The following is a 21,848-nucleotide window of genomic DNA, read 5'->3' as shown; positions in this document are numbered from 1 at the left end:
TCTTGTGCCTCCAAACTAGTCGTGACTCATCAGAGAATGGACATGGTCCTTCTGAGTGTGTCCTGTGGTGACAACCGGATGTTGTTAGAGGGGGCCTTTGGGTCCTACGGGTTGAGGGGAGGGGCCTTGATGGATCAGGCTTGTTCCAGTGCATCCCACAGATACTTGATCAGTTTGGTGAATTTACAGGCCAGGTCAAAACTGTGTACTGTTTCTCGAAAACCTCCTTTCAGATATAATGCAAACTATGACACCTTGTCCATTTGGTTACAAAAGAATTAGCATGTCATTCATTTACACTGACAATTTTTTTTTAGGAAACAGCAGTTGTGCATTTTTAATGATATACCAACAATCATCATTTAGTCTTGCTGGCTTCTGACCTGCAGAGACCCCCTGGAAACCCCGAAGGCAATGCACCATGTCAGCATCTCTCGCAACTGTATCTAGACCTTTGTTATGCTGTAAACATTGATGTAGAAAGTGTTGACCCAAAAATCCGTTGCTGCGAACAGTGCATATTTTGGTCTGTCTCATCCGCTGCTTTGTCTGATTCAACATTAACATTTGAGAGGCAAAGGGAAGAGGCATTTGGTGAGTAGAACAGATGACTCACTCCAGTCTCCTACTCATGAAATACTGTCTGGCAAAACTGTGAGTTCGTCTGGGTTTCTTTCCTTGTCTGTGTTTGTTTGCTTCTTCTTTTACTCACTACTGCTGTGTGTGCCCGTGTGTGTGTTTGCTTTAGAATCCTTCCTTTATGCGCATGAGATGATTAAGCCTTGCGCTCACGTGTATGTGATGTGACTGTGTGCGCACTTCAGACGGGCTTAACATTTAGCTGTTTCAAAATGACTCTCCCAAGGGTTGGAGGTTGGCGGTGCCGCAGCCAAACTGAGGTGATCTGTCGCGGTGACCCACTCAGCCAGCTGTGAGACGGAACAGCGGAGCTGACAGGCCTCTGTTACCCCAGGCCATACTCTGGCTTTCGACCCAGCCTTTTTTCTGCACACGTGGCTCTATATGATATCTGTCCCTCTGCATTGAGTCAGATAAATACCACAAGGTGGGCGAGAAATGGGCTGAGAGATGAAGATTGTGTTCGCTGTCATTCAGCGAGGCGCAGCAGATTGGGAAAAGCGCAAATCAGGACAATAGCAGAAATCAAGACAGGATTTCACATCTTGTAAACCGTAATAACAGTAACAACATTAAGCTGAGATTTGTATAATTTTTGTGTGATTCAAGGCATGGCTGAATTTAAAAACTGCAGCAAAATTGCATCGCATCCCAAAACCTACTAGACCCGTTTAGAAATGGTGTGTTCGGTTAGTGATACACACGCCACTAACTTTATTCATGTATTTGCATGTATTTAAGATTTCCATGTTATTGCGCAGGGTTTATTTTTTCCTCCCAAAGATGCTTATTGTGAGCTATTTCTCTGTTGTTTTTCTCATATCTCGAAAGTGACAATGCATTCCACCCACATTTTGCTTACTTTGCACTTTGAAAACTTTGCTATGGGACCAGTGGTTGAAAATAAAATGGTCATGTAAGGGGAAAAGGCTGGGAACGGCTGGAGAAAGTTTATTGAGATAGGGAGAACTTGCATCAATGTTGCCAGATTGGAAATGAAGAAATATGACAGTGTCGCTATAAAATGACCATATTTTGACCCAAGCTATCACATTTACCAAAACAACTTGATAAAAAATCACACACTAGGGCAGTGCATTTAAAATAAAAGCTATTCTGTGTGCATGGAACTGCGGTAACCTAAGGGATTAACATGTAGGCTTGACCATTTGAATGTAGCAACTGCTTTATTCACTTAAATGGCAAACTATTTTATATTTGTGATAATTATCATATATCTGGCACCACTGACTTACATCAACAGTCCTCAAAAGTAGAGAATAATAACAATTCAAATGTGTGTGAGTGGTGCACTAGGGCAGTCTGAGAGGGTCAGAGTAAAAGTAAGTAAAGAAACATACTCGTTGTGCACAATGACAATGAGAGCGATTGGACTGAAGTTTGCTTTTTAGAAACAAGGCAAATGTCAGAAATAGTGCAGTGTTAATATATGAAAGCTAAGTGAATATTTTACAAAAGATCATGAAATAAAAATTACCCATTTGTCATACCACGAGAAGACCCTGGCTGCAGTTGGGTGCATCTATATTTCCCCTCTTTCTTTTTTCTTGAAAGGAATGTTTACTGATGTACACTGTACCTGCTTAAATAAATAAATAAAAGGAATTAATTAAATATAAGGGAGACATGTTTTCAACCGAAAATGATACTTTTTATAAATTGCCTCTTAAATCTTTATTGTCAAACAAGAATAACACGTTGATTTTTTTTTTTTTTTTTTTTTTTTTTTCCAGATTTGACATCCAATCCAATAAAAACATATTTCACTGCTGCTTCTCAAAATATCAGTGAGCGTGTCTCCTCTGTCTGCAATCATCATCATTTATGGGCTGCAAACCGTAACGGGAGGCTAAACAACAGTGAAAGGGAATTAAAATAAATAAATAAAAATGTTCTGAAACAGCACCGACTGTGTGGAAAATCAGTTTTAACACATACAGCCATAGTGATAGCAGCATGCCAGTGTTTTCTCTTCAGGCAGAAGCCGTTCACCGTATTTTGTCTCTGTTGTGGTTTTCAGAAATGTGTTCTACACTCAAAACTAGTAAATGCAATTAGAATTACAGTGCAGATGAACCTGGAACCGATATTTTAGAAATGGATTAAGAATGCATTTCCTTTTGGCATGCTCGTGCACAATGTGTTCAGCATGATAGTATTGTGAGTCTGCGCTTACTACGTGCCCTTTTCCTTGCATTGCTCTCACTCTCTCCTTTTCTCTCCCTCTGTCTTAGTAAGTTACTTATTTCGTGTCTTTTTTTAATCTCTGAACATCGACCTGCATGCAAGCCCCCAAGCAAGGTCCTGTAAATGAAAAGTGAGAAGCTATTTACCAATTTGTGTCATGGCCCTGGCTTGAACCGTGTCCCCAAGCGAAGGCTGCTTAGCCGGTGTCACCCATTTTTTTTTTTTTATTTACCTCTCAGCAAGCCCTTCCCCCTCCCTTTGCACGTATTCTCCCTCTAAACACAAACAAAATAGGTTGTGTTGCCAACTCTCAAATGGGATCAAACCCAGCCGCAGTTAAAAGGCTTAGGTTAATCAGATTTTCTCTGTGGTTCCACCAAAAGCCAGACGTGAGCCGGGGAGCTGACAGTCCATGAACGAGACTGGGTGATAACACGGCACACAACAAGAAACAATGGAACGTTCCTCATTAGCTTAGTAAACCGGGGGTTGATCTGACACATTAAGAGTGTGACAGCAAAGGCTGTGTGCGTACAGCATGTGTGTGGGCGTGTGCATGCGTGCCGTTATTTCGCTGTAGCATGTGTCTGTGCGGGGACAAGAAAATTATATAATTTGTGGCAAACAGAATGAGGGAATGCGTTCAGTTGAAAAGGATAGATAGATGGTTCGGTATATGGATTGTTGTCCCACTGATGGCTCGCCTGAAAGATTTGCATATAAAATAAATTAGTGTTCACTTACAATTAGCCACAGTCAAGTCAATCCTGTGATAGGAATAATGCCTTGTGAGTGTGCTTTAACTGATTTGCAATAGCGACATGGGACTAAGTGATTGTTCTTCTATGAAACATTTTGAATCTTAAGCCAAGCAACTTCAACATCAGTTCAGCTGAACAATAACAGGTGTTACGTGGGCTCTAATTAATTCTGCCTGTGTAGCAGTCCTTAAAAGGAAGGCAAACTCGTCTAGACACTAAACAGAGCAACAATAACCTGTTTCGAACTCCTGACTTCCTATTCTCAGAGACGCAACGACGAAAGTGCACATTCTCTGAATTGAGAGCCATATGCATTAGGTAAAGGAGGGCAGGATGGCAATGTTAGACGTCTCCGTATTCCAGGTGAAAGAAAAATGGCCTTAATTATGCCTATTTCCGTGAGCTGCTGGCATGTCCAAGTTTCAAAATTGATTAACAACGTTCTAGGGGGAAACCAGAACAAAATTGAACCTCACTTTACACACCAACATCTGGCGACTGATGTTCATACCTTTGGGTTCCTTCCTTTGGCAGCTTATTTTACTGAATAAATAAGTGCATCTCAGGGAAGCAGTGCACATCAAAGTGCTTCAACCTATTAGGCAAAACCAGTTTGCCTCAACAGAAGTCTACATTTCGTTTTGTATATATTGACATTACAAGGTAAAAGCATCGCAGAAATTCTTACAAATGACGAATCTTGTTCTACCAAACTATTACTTAATAATCTGAAAAACTGTCAACTCTGACTAGCTTCACATTCAAAAATGAATTATGTTTCAGTTGCCGTTGGCATAGATACAGCGTATTGTCAGGCTTTGCCACAACCATAGGTCAACAGATCTGCATTCACAAGAACGAAATGGTGAAGGAATTTTATGGGGCATTATTGACAATTAGTAGTTCTATTCTGGGCATGTGTGTTAAAGTGACAACTTTAAGAATAATAAGTTACATTTGCAAAGTGTTGGATGGAAGTCAGCGTCGTTTCAGTTCTGCCGTGACTCTGACTTTACCCAGATTTCTGTTTGAAATGCACACACAATTCTCCTCTCCTGGATTTGTGTCTAATTGCACAGGCCCATTTAATAAGGGCTGCTCAAATATATTATGTTGGGCATAATTAAGTATGCACTGATGAATTAATAAAGAGAGGATGTGTAATTACAGATGAATAAGGCGACGTGAAGACATACATATTATCTACAGTGTCCCTTCTGCTCCTACGTATCTTTGAAATAAAAAGTATGACAAGTTATGTATTCAGGTCATGTATTGTATAAAATAGAATCAAGACAATGTGCCTGCATTAGGACAGAGTATGTGCTGCATAGAAAGAATGAGGAGAGAAAAATATGTTTGATTATTAGACAGAGATTCAAAAGGACTACGTCTCATCAACTATCTCGTGATATTCGGGGCAAAGAACACCTAGAGTATCGAAATGAGAAATCGTTCTGAGTGGACAGTTGCCAAACAACTTTTCGACTGACCAAAGGGTTTCAGACAAAGCAAATGATTCTCTTAAGCCCTGTCCACATAAAGAGATCTGCTTGTCATACATCACTTTGTTGCTGACAGCTGGTCGCAAGTGGACGTTGCAGGGTCTGGTTGTCTAAGTCACCCTCTTGTAAAATAAAAAAAAGTAGATGGAGCAAGTTGTTGCTGTCGCAGCTTTTCATTTGAAATAAAATACCATCAGTGTTGTTGAGGTTAGTTCATCATGGTCATCAAGAAGCTCATTCTCGCCTAGCAACGCGCTGAGATCCATTTCATGGTTTCTTGTCTTCTTCACATGCACCCGTTTAGGTTGTTGTGTATCAAAAGTTAGACATATTATATATACACATTCATCAGTACGTTCTTCCAACAACAGAAAGCTTTCAGCCTTTCCATTAATAAGACAAAAAAATGCAACACATATCAGTTTCTGACACGCGTCAAATCCAAAGCAGCTCCTTCATGCCACTCATACCCCATTTTTCAAGACGCAATGACTGACAACTAGGAAACCAGTTTTTATGAAATCTATGAAAATAACAAGGAGGAGAAAACTGTATCCCCCATGCCCCCAGCGGTTACCCCAGAGGTTGAAAATGAGTGTTAGAAAGCCTTTGAACCACGTCTGAAACATCTTCAGTCAGTCTTGGCAACCAACTTTCACAGAGCCCCACACAACATATTTAAACCTGACAAATCAGAGAAGAAAGAAATGAAAAATGAACAGATACCGTCAGATGTCCCAGTAATTTGTCAACTCCGTATAGGTAGACACACAAGTCACCAGTGAAGAACAAAGCATTGTAATGATAGTGTGTCCACTTTGCTGTGTCTATGTATATATCTAATCTGTCATAGGCTCTTGTATGTACTTTGGTACATAACTGCAGTGTGAGCTATTCCACTGCCTTCCTCTCTAATGAGAACATTAAAAGCTTCTTTTTTTCTTTCTTTTTTTTCTTCTTCTTCTTTTTTTTTTTTTTTTTTTTTTACAATGCTGGGAGCCTGCAATGATCTTTTTTGCTGGAAGACTAATCATTGCTGTGTGATTAGGAGCTGAAGGTTAATGTGGGCTCTTGCAGATGGGAGAAGGAGCGAGATGGGAGTGAGGGATATCAGACCAGACATTGTTCGAGAAAGGCACAGGCTGGGGGCATTGCAGAGACACATGGGGGCTATAAGTGGTTAAAAGTCTGTGGATCAAGGGGAGGAGAGGCCTGAGCCTCATTACACATGTAAATGCAGCTTCCAGCATGGAGGCCCCACTTTAAAGCCTTGCTGTTTTAATTATTCCTTTGCTCTGCACATGATAATTGGGTCCAACTCAGCACAAGGCCTGTTGGCTATGTAAGGTGAATAAAACACCCAAATGACTCTGTCCATTTTTAATGCGGATCGGTGGGAAGACCTTGCCTCCAATTGGATTGGAACTAACCACAGCAAGGGTCTTTTGTCTTCATAGACCCCCACTGTTTGACCAGCGCTGGGTAATGATGCTCATAAAAATATTCTTGAATAGGATTTTGTGAACAGGTTTGTTCTTTGATTTTCTAAATGGTCAACAAGTGAACGGCGGGAGAACGGCAGTGATTGAATTAAATTTATTGACGTGTTGTGCTGTCTTTACCCTTTAAGCCTCTTGGTATTATGTCAAACATTAGCAATCAGTTCCCTTCCCACAATGAAACCACTTCCAACAGGATTTTTTTTGTGGCATGGTTCAACCACAGAACTGCTTCGAGGGTTTATAATCAAAGCATGGGTCTTCAACAGGGGGTCTGTGGCCCCTAGGGGGTCAGTGGAGGCACTGCGGGTGAGTCGCAAAATCATTGGTTGATTAGACATTTTTTATATATATATATATATATATATATATATATATATATATATATATATATATATATATTTTTTTTTTTATTTTCATCACAAATTTCAATTTATTTCAATGCACATTAATATGAATCCAAACATATTTTAGGAAAGGGATAGCTTAATGTTAAATGCATTAACACTGTATGCAATAACACTGTATATTTATAAATAGCACTAAGTCAAGTTTAATATAGAACACATACAATAGATCCCTGAATTAAAGGGAAATGGACTATTTGTCTCTTTCATGGAAAGCTTTATTGCTCAGTGTTTACAATATTATCCACTCCCTTGTCTGTTTTAGTCAGACGCAGAGGAGGATTTCCTGTCTTTTTACTTGACAAGAGGCAAAGTAAAAAAATAATTTGGACAAAAGGTTCAGTTTTCTGACACCAGAAACTGCCTGTACACCAAAACCGTTGTAAATCAGCAAAGTGTCATAAAACATCATAGTGCATGAATGAAAACAATCTAAACCAAAAGCAGGGAGATAATCAACATATAAAGACAAGAAACTCACTGGTGAATGTAACGGGTAAGAAAATTCCACACATGAATAGTATTGTGTGTACATTCTAAAATGTAGTGAGGATTTCACATTATACCAGCAACTAGAGCTCAGTCAAGTGTCACCATGTGATCTTATGTGATGGCACCCTCATCTTTATGGAGGATGGAAAACTGTATACGGATACATATTGCCGTTTGTCACTCGATGGTTACTGCATTTTTTTTCCTTTTATTATGCATTATTAAAATATTTCTTATTTTCTTCTTCGGTCATTCCATAATCCTTGCATTTTTTATCACGCACTGCTTATTATTTTAGATGAGTCTCTTTCAGTGTCTCTAAAACAATCACAATCCTTTGTAGTGCACAAATTAGCTGTCTGTGTGCGTGTCTGTGTCTAAATCAAGATTAATGCTGAAGGAAGGACGGAAGACACTAAACGTACATTGCTCATTGTATATAATTAAAACAACCATACAGGATATATGTGGAGCAATGAAAGCCTCCAATTTAAAGCCTGCTGCTATTTGAGACATGTTAATTTAGTTCAAATCAAATGAGGTCGCAGAACAACTGATTGTGGTGTCGGAATCAGACAGTTAATGTTGAAGAAAAATCACTTCGAATTGAAACTGTTGTCTTTGTTTCCAGTCTGACTCAATAAAGAAGAATAATACATTTTTACATTTGATTTATAAATATTCAGAACAGACCTAATGTACGTCATTCCTATACAGTACATCTGTAAGTGGACTGATTGGACTCAAGTGTCTCAACTCCTTCTTACAGTGAGTCATACGTATAATGAGAGACAAAATCGCTGGTATTTTCGTACTCAAGGCTAAACACACTTCAGTTCACTTCAATCAATAATTAGCTCTGAGCATTACTCTAATAAATGTGTTTCCGCTAGCATAGGATGGGTGATGTTTCTTTTACATTTAACTTCGACAAACACGCATAATTTTGTGGCATTGCGACTAACCTTAATGCAATATATTAGCGCTTTAGTGCAATACAGTTTCCCGACTCCCACTCCTGCCTTATTATTATCATTACCACTAATGAAATCGAAGGTCCATCTGCTACTGTAACTTCATCCCGCCGTCTTGCTTTGCTATTGCCAGCAGCAATCCTGACTTATTAACTGACTTATTATTATTATATTGCCATCTCATTTTGACTTGATTACAAAGATTTAATTATTTATGTACATGTACAAATGAAATGTTCTGCTTCAGAGCTTGCATCAGTGTCAACGTACCTGGCCTGGCTTGGCGTCTTCACATATGGAGGCTTCGTACGGCGTGGCCAGTTCAGGAGGATTGTCATTTACATCCAGAATGCGAATACTCACAGCGGAGTGGGATGCCATTGTGTGGTTATCTGCAGAGGAGCGATATAGAAAATGTAAGAGTTATCGCAGATGCTGTATCTCTTATGTCACTCTTGTGCACATTTTCAGTCATCCAACAATACAGATACAGGGGTTTGCATACACACAGCAGTGCTTTAGCTCAATGCACCCGCCTGGACGCTGACTTTGGACACCGCAGCTGTTGCTGACATGCTGCTGACATGCGGATTTTGCAGAGGCCGATGTAGATGAGGTGTAGACAAGGCTCTTAATGCGCTTCTTGTCAGCCTTCTGTTTGAATGAGACAAGACGCAGATGCATGCAATTTTCCACGAGGAAGCAGCGACATTATGGTTAAGTGCTGAAGGGTTTTAATCTAACGCTAATGCTCAAATTGCACCTATTACCTGGATAACACTTTCTGGCACCATTAAGTGACAGAAAATGGTACCAAAGATTCAGTTTTTGTCTCTAGGTCCTCACTACCACTAGTGTAGGTAGCTGTTTATAATAGCTGTTAATAGTTTGAGGACAAGCAGCACACCTCTGACAGTTTTTTCAAAGGCATTTATTTGTGATTATCATTTGCAAAGTGATGCTGAGATTTTATTTCTGGTGCCATTTTTTAAACCAGTTAACACATGAAGTAGTGCACAACAATGCACTCTCAGGTCGTTTTTCTTAATGGGCCAGAATGTAAAACGTAGGAGTGGAGAAGATTATATAATTAGTACAATCAAAACCCACTTCAAATTAGTGCGACTTCTCCTTGGCTCTTAATTCCCATTCTTAATCATATGATGATGTCTGGGATTTCTATTTGGCTCATAAAACACTATGTACAGTACAGAGGGGAGTCTGAGGTCCCTAGTGTGTGTCTGTGTGTGTTTTAGAGAGAACGAGAAGGAAAGATCATTTTCAAATGTGTCAAATGAGTGATCTGGTTGCGTCAAGTGTGGATCTGGTTAATTGGAGAGCGCAGCTTGTGAATAAATCAGTATTCACAGCTGCCACCAGCCAGTTTATGCATTTGACTGGCACCCTACAGAAAATGTTACAATATTCAGCCGCTGACAATGCCGGAAAAGCACACACACAGTGCGTATTTGCAGTTTAAGGAGTGACTTGCAGATTTAAATAGAATGCGTAGAAAGTATTCACTGTAGCATAGAATTGTTAAGTTGTCCCATAATTTGAATTAACAGTGTAAATAGAAGTTAAGATGTTTCCAAATGATAACTAAAGTCCAAAAGCTTTTCTCACCCTCATCTCAACATACAAGTACTTACCCCCCCTCCCCCAAAAAATATATGAAGTGGATCATTCTCAAATTTCAAAATCTGACAAATTACTTTGGTTTACGCAAAGCAAAGTTTACGCAAATCTTGTTGTCATGGTTGCCTACCTTTTCATGACTTTTTTTTATCCTAACTTAGAATGAGCCATTTAAATCTGGAGAGGGGCCACTTCTACAGAATCTATTATTTCTCTACTTTATCCCAGAACATTGAAACACTCTAGATGGGGGTATTTGGTCATTTTAACCTACGCTGTAGGTCAGCCTCCACACAAGGGAAAAACAGGGAATCTGAAGAACACAATATTCACTTGGTTGCAGTCTGCAACTCCACCAGTAGGGGCTACTAAAGCTTACATTCTGGACCTTTAAATACTTTTTTCAGCAAATGTGAGTAGAACAGCTATACTCTTCTAAACCAAGCATTGTTTCTGCAGTCGCTTCCAAGAAAAAAAAATATCAGTGTTACAAATGATTACATCTGTTATTTATTGTATAGGTGTCTCCGTGATCCATTTTTGGATTTGTGTGTTGGCAGTAAAAAAGCTTTACCAAATGAAGCTGTGGCATGGCATGGTATCTTCATGTTTGATTTCAATAAAGTAAAGGATAAACCTAAACTTCAGGCATCAAAAACTGCAGAGGGAAACCATGAGTGAACTCAGATTTAGCTGGGACAGAAAGCAAATCAATGATCATCAGACCATGCCAGAAAAATTCTCAAGCTCTCTCCCTCTATCTTGCCACACAGTTCTGTCGAACAGTGGCACAGCAGCTAATGAGAATGCTCGTCTCAACTAATAGCATAATCCCCACATCAATGCAGGGTTTTAATTGACTGCATTTTGCCAGAGCAGCAAGAACATAAATGCATAGAGAGCTCCACCAGGGCTAGATATCTCTTCTCTTCCTCCTCGTGTAATTTTGTCTTCACATCATTGCTGTCCCCGCTGTGCCGGAATGAAAACCAGCAATCATCAGATGGTACACATTTTACATTTCAATTCCCAGAATTGAAAACACATGAAACAATGTGAGTATGCCCCGCCCCTCCCCAACCCAAAGTCTCTCAGTGGGGGGAAAAAAAAAATAGAAAAGGAAAAAAAAAAAAGAGACTTATTCAGTGAGACAGGTTCATTCATGTGGACCAAGTGGTGCTGTTCTAAATCTGTCTTCAGATAGAGAAGAAGAATAAAAGGATTTCAACAGATTATTGGCATGCTCCGCATCTGTGTGGCACACACCAGCTGTCGGGAATTTTACAGAAGGACTGTCTCTCAGGCAGTGAATTATAGTGACATAACTTCAGGGAGGACAGAAAGAGGATGTGAGTGTACGTGTCCTTGTCTTTGCATACACGTGCATATGTGTGTCGGGAGTGTTATGTTGCTTGCAACCAAATGCTTCATCTTCTGCGCTGGAGGAATCAGTTTGATTTAAAATGCCACTTTTGTCAGGAGGGGAAAGGAAGGATATAAATGTCCTCAACAACGGCTTTTTCTGGTCTTGACTGACTCAGAGACGCATGTAGGAACAGACTGCAATGTATTACCCTCATTCTTCTTTAGTCGCAAAGATCCAGTTGCGCACAGGCTCCATTAAAATCTTTATTATCGTTTGAGATGTTGTGTGTTTAAGAACTGCCGGTTGCATAAAATCGAGCACATACATATGCTTAGATGAAATATTTAAAGAATTCTGCAAAACTATCAAAATTAAACTTTCACTTTTCAACAATTACCCCTTTTCAAGTATTATATATTCCCAAAGCGTTATGTGCTTGACCACGTCTGTCCTCAGGCAAGAGAGGATGGGGATAATAAAATACAGAGTGAGAGCTGCTCATTTCCGTTGAACAGTCGTCACCACTATCAAGATTAAACAGGCTCATCAAGTGAGAATACACAAACGAAACACCGAGAAGATTCAAGACATGCTTCCAAATGCATAGATTATTTTTTCATGTGTTCTCATACTAGATGCTTTTCATGTAATTTCCATGACAGGGGAAAAAAGGATCTAGTGAACAAACGGTATTGCTAAACCACTGAAGTATAAAAAATCTAAATGTCACTCCATGAAACATTAATTCCAATCCATGTTGATGGACACATGATAAAACTTAATCATGAAGACTTTATTAGTATTTAATTTATGTTTTCCAGATTTAAATACCTAGCGAATCTATCTTTTTCTCCCCTTCACTGTGTCAGTAAGAAAAGACTAAACCCTTTTGTTTGCTGATATCATAAGCAGGGGTGGTACGGACTGGGCAGCCTGTCGGTTTGTTAATGCCCTGTACACGGAAAAGGCTTCTGAGGAATACTGCTATCCCATCTTACAACACTGTGAGGACTTTTACACCACAGCCTATTTTCATACGGACTATACATATCTACAAAGCACAGTATGTACTATGAGCTGTCTGCCCTCAACTTATGTATTCAGGTCAAGAATCTGTGCTGTGCTTTTATTAGTCACGTCATCAGTGACTAGTCAGCGACGACTTCACTTTCACCACATAATTATCGAGTGCCAACAACTCCGTGCAGAAAAATATGAAGGAGAATCATCACTGAATCAATGGGATACTTTTTCGTTTTTTGGGTTTGGCCAAAAGCTGCTGTCGAAGTTAGGAAAGCTCTTCTTAACATTACCAATTGATCCATTCGTCACACTGTTTGGATTTGCTGCTGACTCTACTTCTTTGCGACGGTTAGTTACCGGTAGCAGAGAACTCTTCCACCAGCAGCAGTGTGTTGTTCATTCTGTCATAATTGCCTCCATTAGTTATCCACGTTTAATTGGAATTATCTAATGGATTTATTCCTGCTTCTGTATAGGTTCTGCTTCTGAAGAAGACGCGCGAACCAAACTGGTCCACTAATGTCTTATACCACAATGGTTGCTGATTTCAAACAGGCCTGTTATGCTCATTTCATGCTCCATATTTTAAGTATAAGACTCCACCAGAGTAGTTTTGAATGATTTGATGTAAAAAATAAATAAATAAAAAATCTTATGTTATAAAAACCCTTTATGCTGGCCTTCAGCTCATCCCCAGTGTGAAAACATTGGCTTTCACCCCACTTCCTTAAAAAGCTTTCTTCTTGTGAGCTGTACTTCAGGTACATTGTGGGCACACCGTGCCTGGAGCAGATGACCGTATGAAGAAATCGATCTGATGTCATGTTTTTCATGAAAAAAGAAACAAACACTGGAAAAGCAATATTCAGGGCAGAAAGAGTTTGAAGGCGGGGGTTTTGGCTCATGAGGATTAGTTTAAATTTACTTTAGCTATAGAATAACAACTTCCATTTAAATGAGAAAAAGTGCAGTGACTAACTGCAGAATGATGCTGGATATATCAGGGAATGATAGTCAGTGGTTCACTCCATTGTTGTCCAAGACTCTAATCTGTTAAACACATCTGTACATAAACAGGTTGACAGTGACAGTGGGTGTGTAGCCGTTCGTGTTTACAATAATTTGAGAATAATGCAGTGTAAGTGAGCAGCGCTGTTGCCTCGAGTGCCAGAAATTCCCCCCACAACCACTTCACTATGCATGGCTGCTGTTTGACAAATTAATTATGTCAACCTACCAAGTACAGGGAAACAGGACACATCAAGCAACTGTTTGAGTATTTGTATTCTCCTCCTTCTCCACGAATAAACTGACAGTAAGTGCAGACATGTGAGTGACATGCATAATGTGACGGAAAAGAAGGAAGCGCACCATTCAAGTCACAACCTCTGCACCCCAGATTACACATTATCAAGTCTCCCTGTGCTCGCTGACAGATGTGCTAGATGTCATCGACTGCATTCATGCAAACTGAAGAAATTACACTCTCAGTTGTGCATAATTTTCAAAAATTACATCCCCGTTTTGGCTCCCAGCGTTGCTTGATCCATGTCTTGTACAAATAGGACTTTCATTTATTGCCTTGCTCTTGAGATCAATTTTTCAGTCACATTTCCAAACTTTGATTGAAAAGAGACACTTGTGTTTCCCACGATTCATTTGGAGTTGCAGAGAATAATGTTCTGAAGCCCTGAAAAAATCAAACGGTGTGCATTTAGTTAGCAGACACCGAGCGAGAAAAGTTATGCCGCAGAAAATGTCTCTCCCTGGAACGGTGCAAGAGATAAAGACTTTCAGCTACTTCGGTATCTTTTCGCCCTCCGGGTGATGCTCTTTATTCCACCTACCTGTCTGGGTAAAAAAGCAGTTTTGCAAGCTGATATCATACTTGCTATCAGTTCTCGAAAATTATATGTCACTCCAACTTAACTTGATATGTTTCTATGGAGAAATCTGTCAGGAGGCACGAGTGTCCTGGCTAGTGACAGTGCATTAACTGCTCCTCCTGTACTCTGGGGGTTCCGTGTTCTGTGGAAAGGGGACAAGTACTGTACAGATGAGAGGCTATTTCCTCTTTTACAGTGACAGCCGCTGAATGAATAGGTGCACCTTTTAATTGGGTGAATTTGGAGTCATATTACGTATGAGCGTACGTATTTTTAGATGTGAGTGCCGGGGTGTAGCAGTAATGCTCGCACTAGAAGCAAAATACATTTATTTAGCCAGCAGACACATTAGCAGTAATTGACATTTAGTGTGTTTTGCAGTTTTGTAGCCTGGGTTAATCCTTGGGCACAGACACCAGGCATTCTCAGAAAGCTGTTGTCAGTTATCCAATACTGATACACAAGCAATACAACAGTTCAGGGGTCAGTAATGGACTGGGATAATTAAGGGCTGTGCCACAAAGTTCTAGTTCTAACAGTGTCGTCTGACAGGTTGACCCAGTGACCCTCTGGCTTTAATGAGCCGAGGGCCAAAACCCAAAAAAAAAAAAAAAGAACAAAATCATTACGAAGAAAATAAGTCCTTCTGTAAAATCCTCCAGCTAGCTGCTTCATACGCTCTGCCTCTCCCGTGACGTTTTTTTTTTTTTTCTCTTTTGCTCTCCACTTTTCCTTTTATTTATTTCTCCAGCCTGTGCATCTGCAGCTCTCAGGACTGCGTGAGCTAACGGGCGATAAAGAAACACTCTGGATGGGAATTCTGATGGCACTGACCACTGACTCCGTCTGTGCAGATGTTTCTGCGCGTGCCAGTGAGAGAGGCTTTATCTTTCAAGTGCAGGCATGCGTTTCTGTCCGATACTGAAAGGTGTAGGCCCGCTTTAAATGTTCAAATAACATTTAAAAAGTGCAAGTGACATAATGCCAAGCACAAAGAGCCAGAGCACAAAAGGGACCAAATTGCTCTGGGAAGACACAGAAATTCTAATTTTGTCTTAATGTTCGTGTTGAGCAACACTGCTTACTATTCAGTTTAGGCTACATTGATTATTGTAGTAATCACAGTCTGGGGAAATATGAGAAGAACAAATATGAAGACATTTTAAAATCAGCTTTGTTTATGCCATTGTTTTCTTCCTCCTTTTGTGTGCAGCGGTGAATACCAGTTAGATGCAGAATCCAATCTCGTCTGCTTTCACTGCAATCCCAGAATCACTTCATCTGTATACGATTGAAAAAGTGAGGAACAGCAGGCCTCCTCCTTCCTCAAGTTTACTTGTAATGGTATAGTAATAACTTCCCGGCTTCCCCGAGTTATTACAATCTTTATTTTCTTTCGTATGACAAAAGGACGCGATGAGATGAAAAAAAAGGAAGCTCTTTCTTACATTTTTTTGTGTTCGTCTGTTCAAAAGACAAACGATAAAACGATGTCTAGACCCCCCCACCCCACCCCACCCACAAAAAGACGCGACGAGTACATAGTTGGCTACAAGCCACTGATGTGATGTCCCAGTTTTCCTTGAGGAGCCTCTCAGTATAATAGTAAAGCTATATCTGTTCAAAGAAAATTGCTGTTGACAAAGACAAAATTTAAAACAGGAACACAGACTCTGAAAACCAGGTCAAAGGTCTGACGGCCCCTAGATTGGAAGAATTGTTAAGGATTGACAAATTAAAACTGTTACTTATGATGCCATAAAAGTTAATTAACCTCGTAAACACTATAATCAGCTCATCAATGCAGAGAACGTCACTTGAAAGTTGGCGATAAATTCTGTCTCACACAAATTCCTGCTGTTTAAGTGGTATTTAACAATAATAGGAGTTGACACTTGTGCACCTTGTGCTCTAACGACAAAGTTATATGGGATTTGTTTGAAAAAAAAAGGCTTTTATGTTCTCAAACACATTCAGTTTTTGTCCGTTTTAGCTGAATCGTTGGGCAACTGGCCTAAATGCATGAGCGTGAGAAAACTTTCAACCCCTCTTTTGCCAAAACACTTATCAAAGCTCTGTTTTTGCCTTCGTTTTTAATGCGATGATGATGATGATGACGTGAAGAACAGAATAACATGCGCCTATGAAGGCTGCATTAATTGTAGTTGTGAACCATTATAAAAATGATGCATCGAATTGTTCATTTCCTTGCCATTATATTTGTCTTATCATAAAGGCTTGTTTCCTGAAGGCTTTGTTTTGTCATGTCACGATTCATGTGTCAAAAGCAAATGTCAAAACAAACCATTAAAACATCTCATTTTTATTCAGACAGCAGCTCGTGTAGATCATTATTCAAATTTACAGGGTACATAGAGCACGTTTCAGAAGTTGTTCAGAAGATATTTTAAGTTTGCGCAAGTTGAAAAAGTCACTAAATAATAATATCGCACTCTTCCCAGCGCCGAGAAGATGCACAAACCCTGAGTGTGTCACAAGCTCAATTCGAAACAGGAAGCAATGTACTGTACCTGCTTCTACAGCCGTCACGGTAATATTGTGCCAGCCTGCCGTCTCTCTGTCCAAAATCTTCCCCAGTGTGATGGCACCTGAATCGGGATCAATATGGAAGATCATCTCCTGGTCTGTGGTCCGATCGATGGAGAACCTGTGACACCAAACAGAAATAAGTAAGACGGAGAGAAAGCAAGAAACAGTAAATGTGGAGAAAGCGGAAAAAGTCATTTTAACCCTAATAAACACAATGTAGTGTTTGTTAGCTTGAACAGGAACATGGAGAGTGAACATTTAGCAACATTAACTATGATAATACATCTCTACAGACAGAACCGGAGCTGAAAAAGCATATACAGGACTCTTCCGCTGTCCTTGTGACCATAATAGAGCCGTGTCCACTCGCTGCATATGGCCATATAGTGACTCTTTCTTTGCTTACTGAAGATAAAAACATAAGCATTAAATTTTCATTGTGCACTCTAGAAAAACAACTTTCTTTCTTTGGGGTACTTGGGGCTCTCAAAAGATCGGTGAGTCAACAAAAATCTGCTGAAAGTGTTGTTTTTTGCTTGTTTTTTTCTTCATTTCTTTCCCCCAACACACACAAGCGCGCACACACACACACACACTGGCGCCTCTCTCGCGCCCACATAAAGCATAAAAAACCCTGGCATTATCGGCTCTTAAGGCCTCTTCGACAACACGGTGAGCCAGCATTCTTTAGGTTTCGAGTGAATGATGTCGTAGATGAACAATTATACAACAGGAGCCCAACTGGTCTACTATAGAAAAGAAAGCATGGAGGAAACTGGATTTTAATCATGCATTCATTTATAAAATAGAGTGGGTGAAAAATTGCATTTTGGTTGTATTTCATTCAACGGATTCTGATGATTAACGCCAGACAGACAATTATCTTTCTTCAGTTCATTCCTCTTCGTACAACTCAATGTTTGGCCCAAAAATAACCCATGGCTAAAATACATGTTGCTTTCTGCTTCTCTTTTATAAAGGACACATGGCAGTGAACCACTCTGTGTTAAAAACACCGAACCAAAGTCACACAATAGCACTAAGTGAGCAGCCTACATGGAGTGCATGTGTAGGTGTCTTTCAGTGGTTAACCCTGTTAAATCTATAATTAACATCCCATCTAAGTGGTTTGGCTGGATCACATTCATACCTGACTCTATTGCAGAAATGTTCATCTTTACTTGGCACAGAATTGTGCTGCACCATTCTTTGTTTTAATTTATTTCATCTTTTAATTACTTACAACCACTATTATTACTTTAAAAAAAAAAGAAACTTATTTGGAGAGAGCGGCCCATTTTGATCAAGCTTTCAGTGAAACACGAACAGTTTACTGCTTGCAACACAGTTTTCCGCATGCCTGTATTATTGGATATTATTACTTACGTTATGTAATTCGTTTATGCCTAGCAAATTGTAGGCCGTTCATGCATTCGGGATGCAACATCACGTCAACATAATGGGCAATGTAAATACATGGGTGCGTCACAGCTTTTACACTCATTCAGAAATTTGACAACCTCAGCTTCAATGTGAAGAAAGGATGAATCCGATTCGTCAAAAACGTGGAAATTATTTTAACTGAGATCTGAAAATATTGTTCTGTACACAAATAAAATGTTCTAGGGGCTTCTAACCTCCGCTTATTTTGGACAACTACAGTGAGTTTTGTCTGATTCTTGGTTGGTGGCCATTGTTTGGGAGTCGTATTTTCTTTTTTGTGCATACAGACCTATAAAACTGAACAACTTCGGTTTCAATCAGCACAATCCATTGGTGGGAGAATGCAGTAAATTTTGAGAAAATGTATGAATAAAAGACTAATCAAATTAAGACAAGTACTCAGCCACTTGGAAAAAGAACTGTTGGTCTCAGCCTTGTATACATGCGCTAAACATTTTTTTTGCATTTGTTTTGAATCTGTTACTCAACCCTACTGATGAGAACATTCAGATAAATGCTATGAAGTATTTCTTTCTGGAATGCAAACACTAACTTTTACGACACTCGGCCTATGAACAGTAAGTCGAACCAGCAGTAGTCAGATTGTTTGAATACCACATCTCGTATGTAAGCAAATGCGCCTAATCACTTTTCACTCCTGCTGCTTCTTTTCACTGTAGTGCAGTGAACGTTGCTTCCGCTAATGTGGTCTAGGCGGTCAGGTCTTTAGATGCATGTGTACATTTACGCCACAAACCCATTCAGTTACACCACCACGTGCATCCACATAAATGCAAAGACATACTCACATGCTGACACACGTAGCACATACATTCGTTCAGCTGAGGTCTTCCAGGAAACCGGTGAGCGTCAGCGCAGCCAGTGCATTGCACTTTGTTATACCTGGAACTGTGAGTCTCATGCATTTTTAATCGAGGTAATTTGCACAGGGCTCCGCCTGAGTCGATGTATACTCTGTCAGTGAGACTGTAGCCCTTATCTACATTCCCTCCCACTTTTCATTTGCTGTTCTGAGGACCTGTCAAGTAAAAAAAGGCCTCGACACAGAGATTACGCCATGATATTGTATTAGCACACACAGTGATCTGAGAGGAAAATATGCACGTACTTACACCTTCACTGATTGTACAAGTAGCAGAGCAGCTTGAGCTTCTACTCCATCTTCAAGAGGAATTGTTAAAAACAAGAGCTCACTCTTAAGGCCATTAGCTGCATGTGTATCTACTCACAACCAGTGAGCTATAGTTCTCAAAGTTCCATTTTTCATGGTGTGAATTTTGTTCCGATAAAAATGTATGTATGTAATATAGTAGGTGCAGAGCCTGATAGTGGGCTGGTGGAATGATTACCCGTATTGCAGTGTCTCGCTGTCTTGTCAAAGCCACACATACTGAGGTAAAAGTTTGCATTCTAATGTCATTTATATTTTCCAGGGAGGCTTTCACTCCACGGCCAATGTTTTATTGCCAATGTTTTGGTTGAAATGTTTTATCAGGCTGCCTACTGTTGCAAAAATGAAATTATGCACCTGTGTTATCTGCTATACACTGCTTTAATTTTATCTACACGACTTTGTCTGCTTTTATGTGCACATTGTTAACATAGTGGAAAAATATTTTATCCAGCACAAATTTAATGTTATTATCAAACCAAATCACACATGACACAACCTCAGCTACCAGCTGTAGAATTGGTAGCTGGTATTTGCTTCCCAGTGTGGATAATTGACAGGTTGCACAATTCAAGCTTTGAGCTTATAAAATCCTCTTGTTGTGTTTGTGTGTCCGGGTTTTATCTTTATCTTTTTTAGGTTTACTTTTTGACGCGCCGCCCCTACCCTGAAGTCCTCTGGTGCCCCCAGGGGACTGTAGAGGTATAAACCGTGTTAAGGTAAACTTCCTTTATTGTTGCAATAGTTTAATTAATTAGAAGTTAACCCTAGCTTTTTTTCTCACGAGTTGCTTGCACCAGTTGCTTCAAATTAGCCTTATATCCTGACTCTAAGTACTTCTACTACTCCTCCATACCTCACTGGTTTATTCTTCACATCTGGGTCCCTGGCAGTGACGACGCCGACCACCGTCCCCACTTTGGCATCCTCCTGGACTTCCATGATTGTGCCATCTGCTGGTTGAAATATGGGTGGCTCGTCGATGTCTGTCACGCTCACCCGGACAATGGTCTGGTCTCGGAACGTACCCAAGTCCTCAAAGCGAGGGTCGACGTGCTTATTCACTGCCTCCACCACGACATTGTGCGTCCGCTTGCTCTCGAAGTCCAATGGCTGAAAGGCAAGAAAACGAGATTTTAAATGAATTTCATTCCCAGTTAGCAGCCATGCATATTGACATGGTGCTCAGTACAACACTGACGGCTGGAGACTTAATTACAATACTGATGAATTGGCATAAACTGATGTAAGGCAGATTCCAGCCAAGACCAGTACCGGCGTATTATTAGCACCAGTTAACGACTATGTTATCACAACTGGCAGCTGGAATGATGAGCGGTGCCACGTTATCCATTGAACCGAAACACTGCTCCTGGCTGAGTATCAACATGTTCATTTAGCCATTAGTCCCCATTCACAACAACAGCAATGTGTTCATTTTGACATCTGTGTATGTCAGTGGAACGTGGCTTGTTTGTGTGATGCAGCTGAGAAAAGAAAAAGGGAATCTGAATGTTGCGGGACCTGTTTTTTTTTTTTTTTGTTGTTGTTGTTTTTGTCTGATTAAAATCAATTTTGCATTAACAAAAAAAACCGAAGGCATCACAGCATCACTTTGCTTTGACAATACCTTCTTGATGGAGACAACAGCATCCTGCGTCTCTACATCTGTAGTGACCTTGAAGAGATCCCCTCCCTCTTTGATCAGATAGCTCATGTCTGTATTCTCTCCCATGTCTGCGTCTGTGGCAATGACACGTCCAACTGGCGTCCCCACCGCAGCCCCCTCACACACCGAAAACTGGTACATCTCTGGTGAGAAGAGTGGACGGAAAATATATAGGCAGTTAAAACCGACGTGTAGGCGTAGGCGTACGAGTCACCACCAAAGTGGGATAGAAGACACGGAGAAGTGGAGAAAAAACACCAGAGGAAGGGCGAGAGAAGATGGATGGATGGTCGTAGGTGGAAAAGGAGGCTGGGAAGTTAAGGCTAGGGCTGGAAGAGATGGATAGAACAAAGAAAGAAATGGGATGAGGTAATAATGACGTATAGCGCAAGTAAAGACGGGAAGGACTAGATGAAAATGAGGTTGAAAGAATAGAAAGGGGTAGTCTTCACATCACATAGAACCATATTTACATAACGACTGGATTTCATGCTGAATTTACATTATGCTCTTGTTCCAGTCCAGTTTGATCAATGTCACACTTAACAATAAGCAACTCTTCCTGTACTGAAGTTGTAATGAGTAATAATAATAAT

The 21,848-nt window shown here is 40.2% G+C and overlaps 1 protein-coding gene across 2 annotated transcripts in view; it reads right to left on the bottom strand.

Moving 5' to 3' along the window:
- LOC125007280 (cadherin-22-like) overlaps positions 1 to 21,848 on the bottom strand; it is a 150,381-nt gene that overhangs the window by 20,362 nt on the left and 108,171 nt on the right. For both annotated transcript variants that reach the window (XM_047583997.1, XM_047583998.1), the window contains exons 7-10: positions 21,214 to 21,395; positions 20,440 to 20,696; positions 16,930 to 17,066; positions 8,756 to 8,877 (exon numbers count right to left, since the gene is read on the bottom strand). In XM_047583997.1, coding sequence (XP_047439953.1) covers positions 8,756 to 8,877; positions 16,930 to 17,066; positions 20,440 to 20,696; positions 21,214 to 21,395 — 698 coding nt within the window. The remainder of the gene's footprint in view (positions 1 to 8,755; positions 8,878 to 16,929; positions 17,067 to 20,439; positions 20,697 to 21,213; positions 21,396 to 21,848) is intronic.

Source organism: Mugil cephalus, chromosome 4 (assembly GCF_022458985.1).
Source record: "Mugil cephalus isolate CIBA_MC_2020 chromosome 4, CIBA_Mcephalus_1.1, whole genome shotgun sequence".
Taxonomy (NCBI): Eukaryota; Metazoa; Chordata; class Actinopteri; order Mugiliformes; family Mugilidae; genus Mugil; species Mugil cephalus.
Note: the sequence above shows the minus strand (reverse complement) of the source record. Positions and strands in the feature narration are given on the sequence as shown.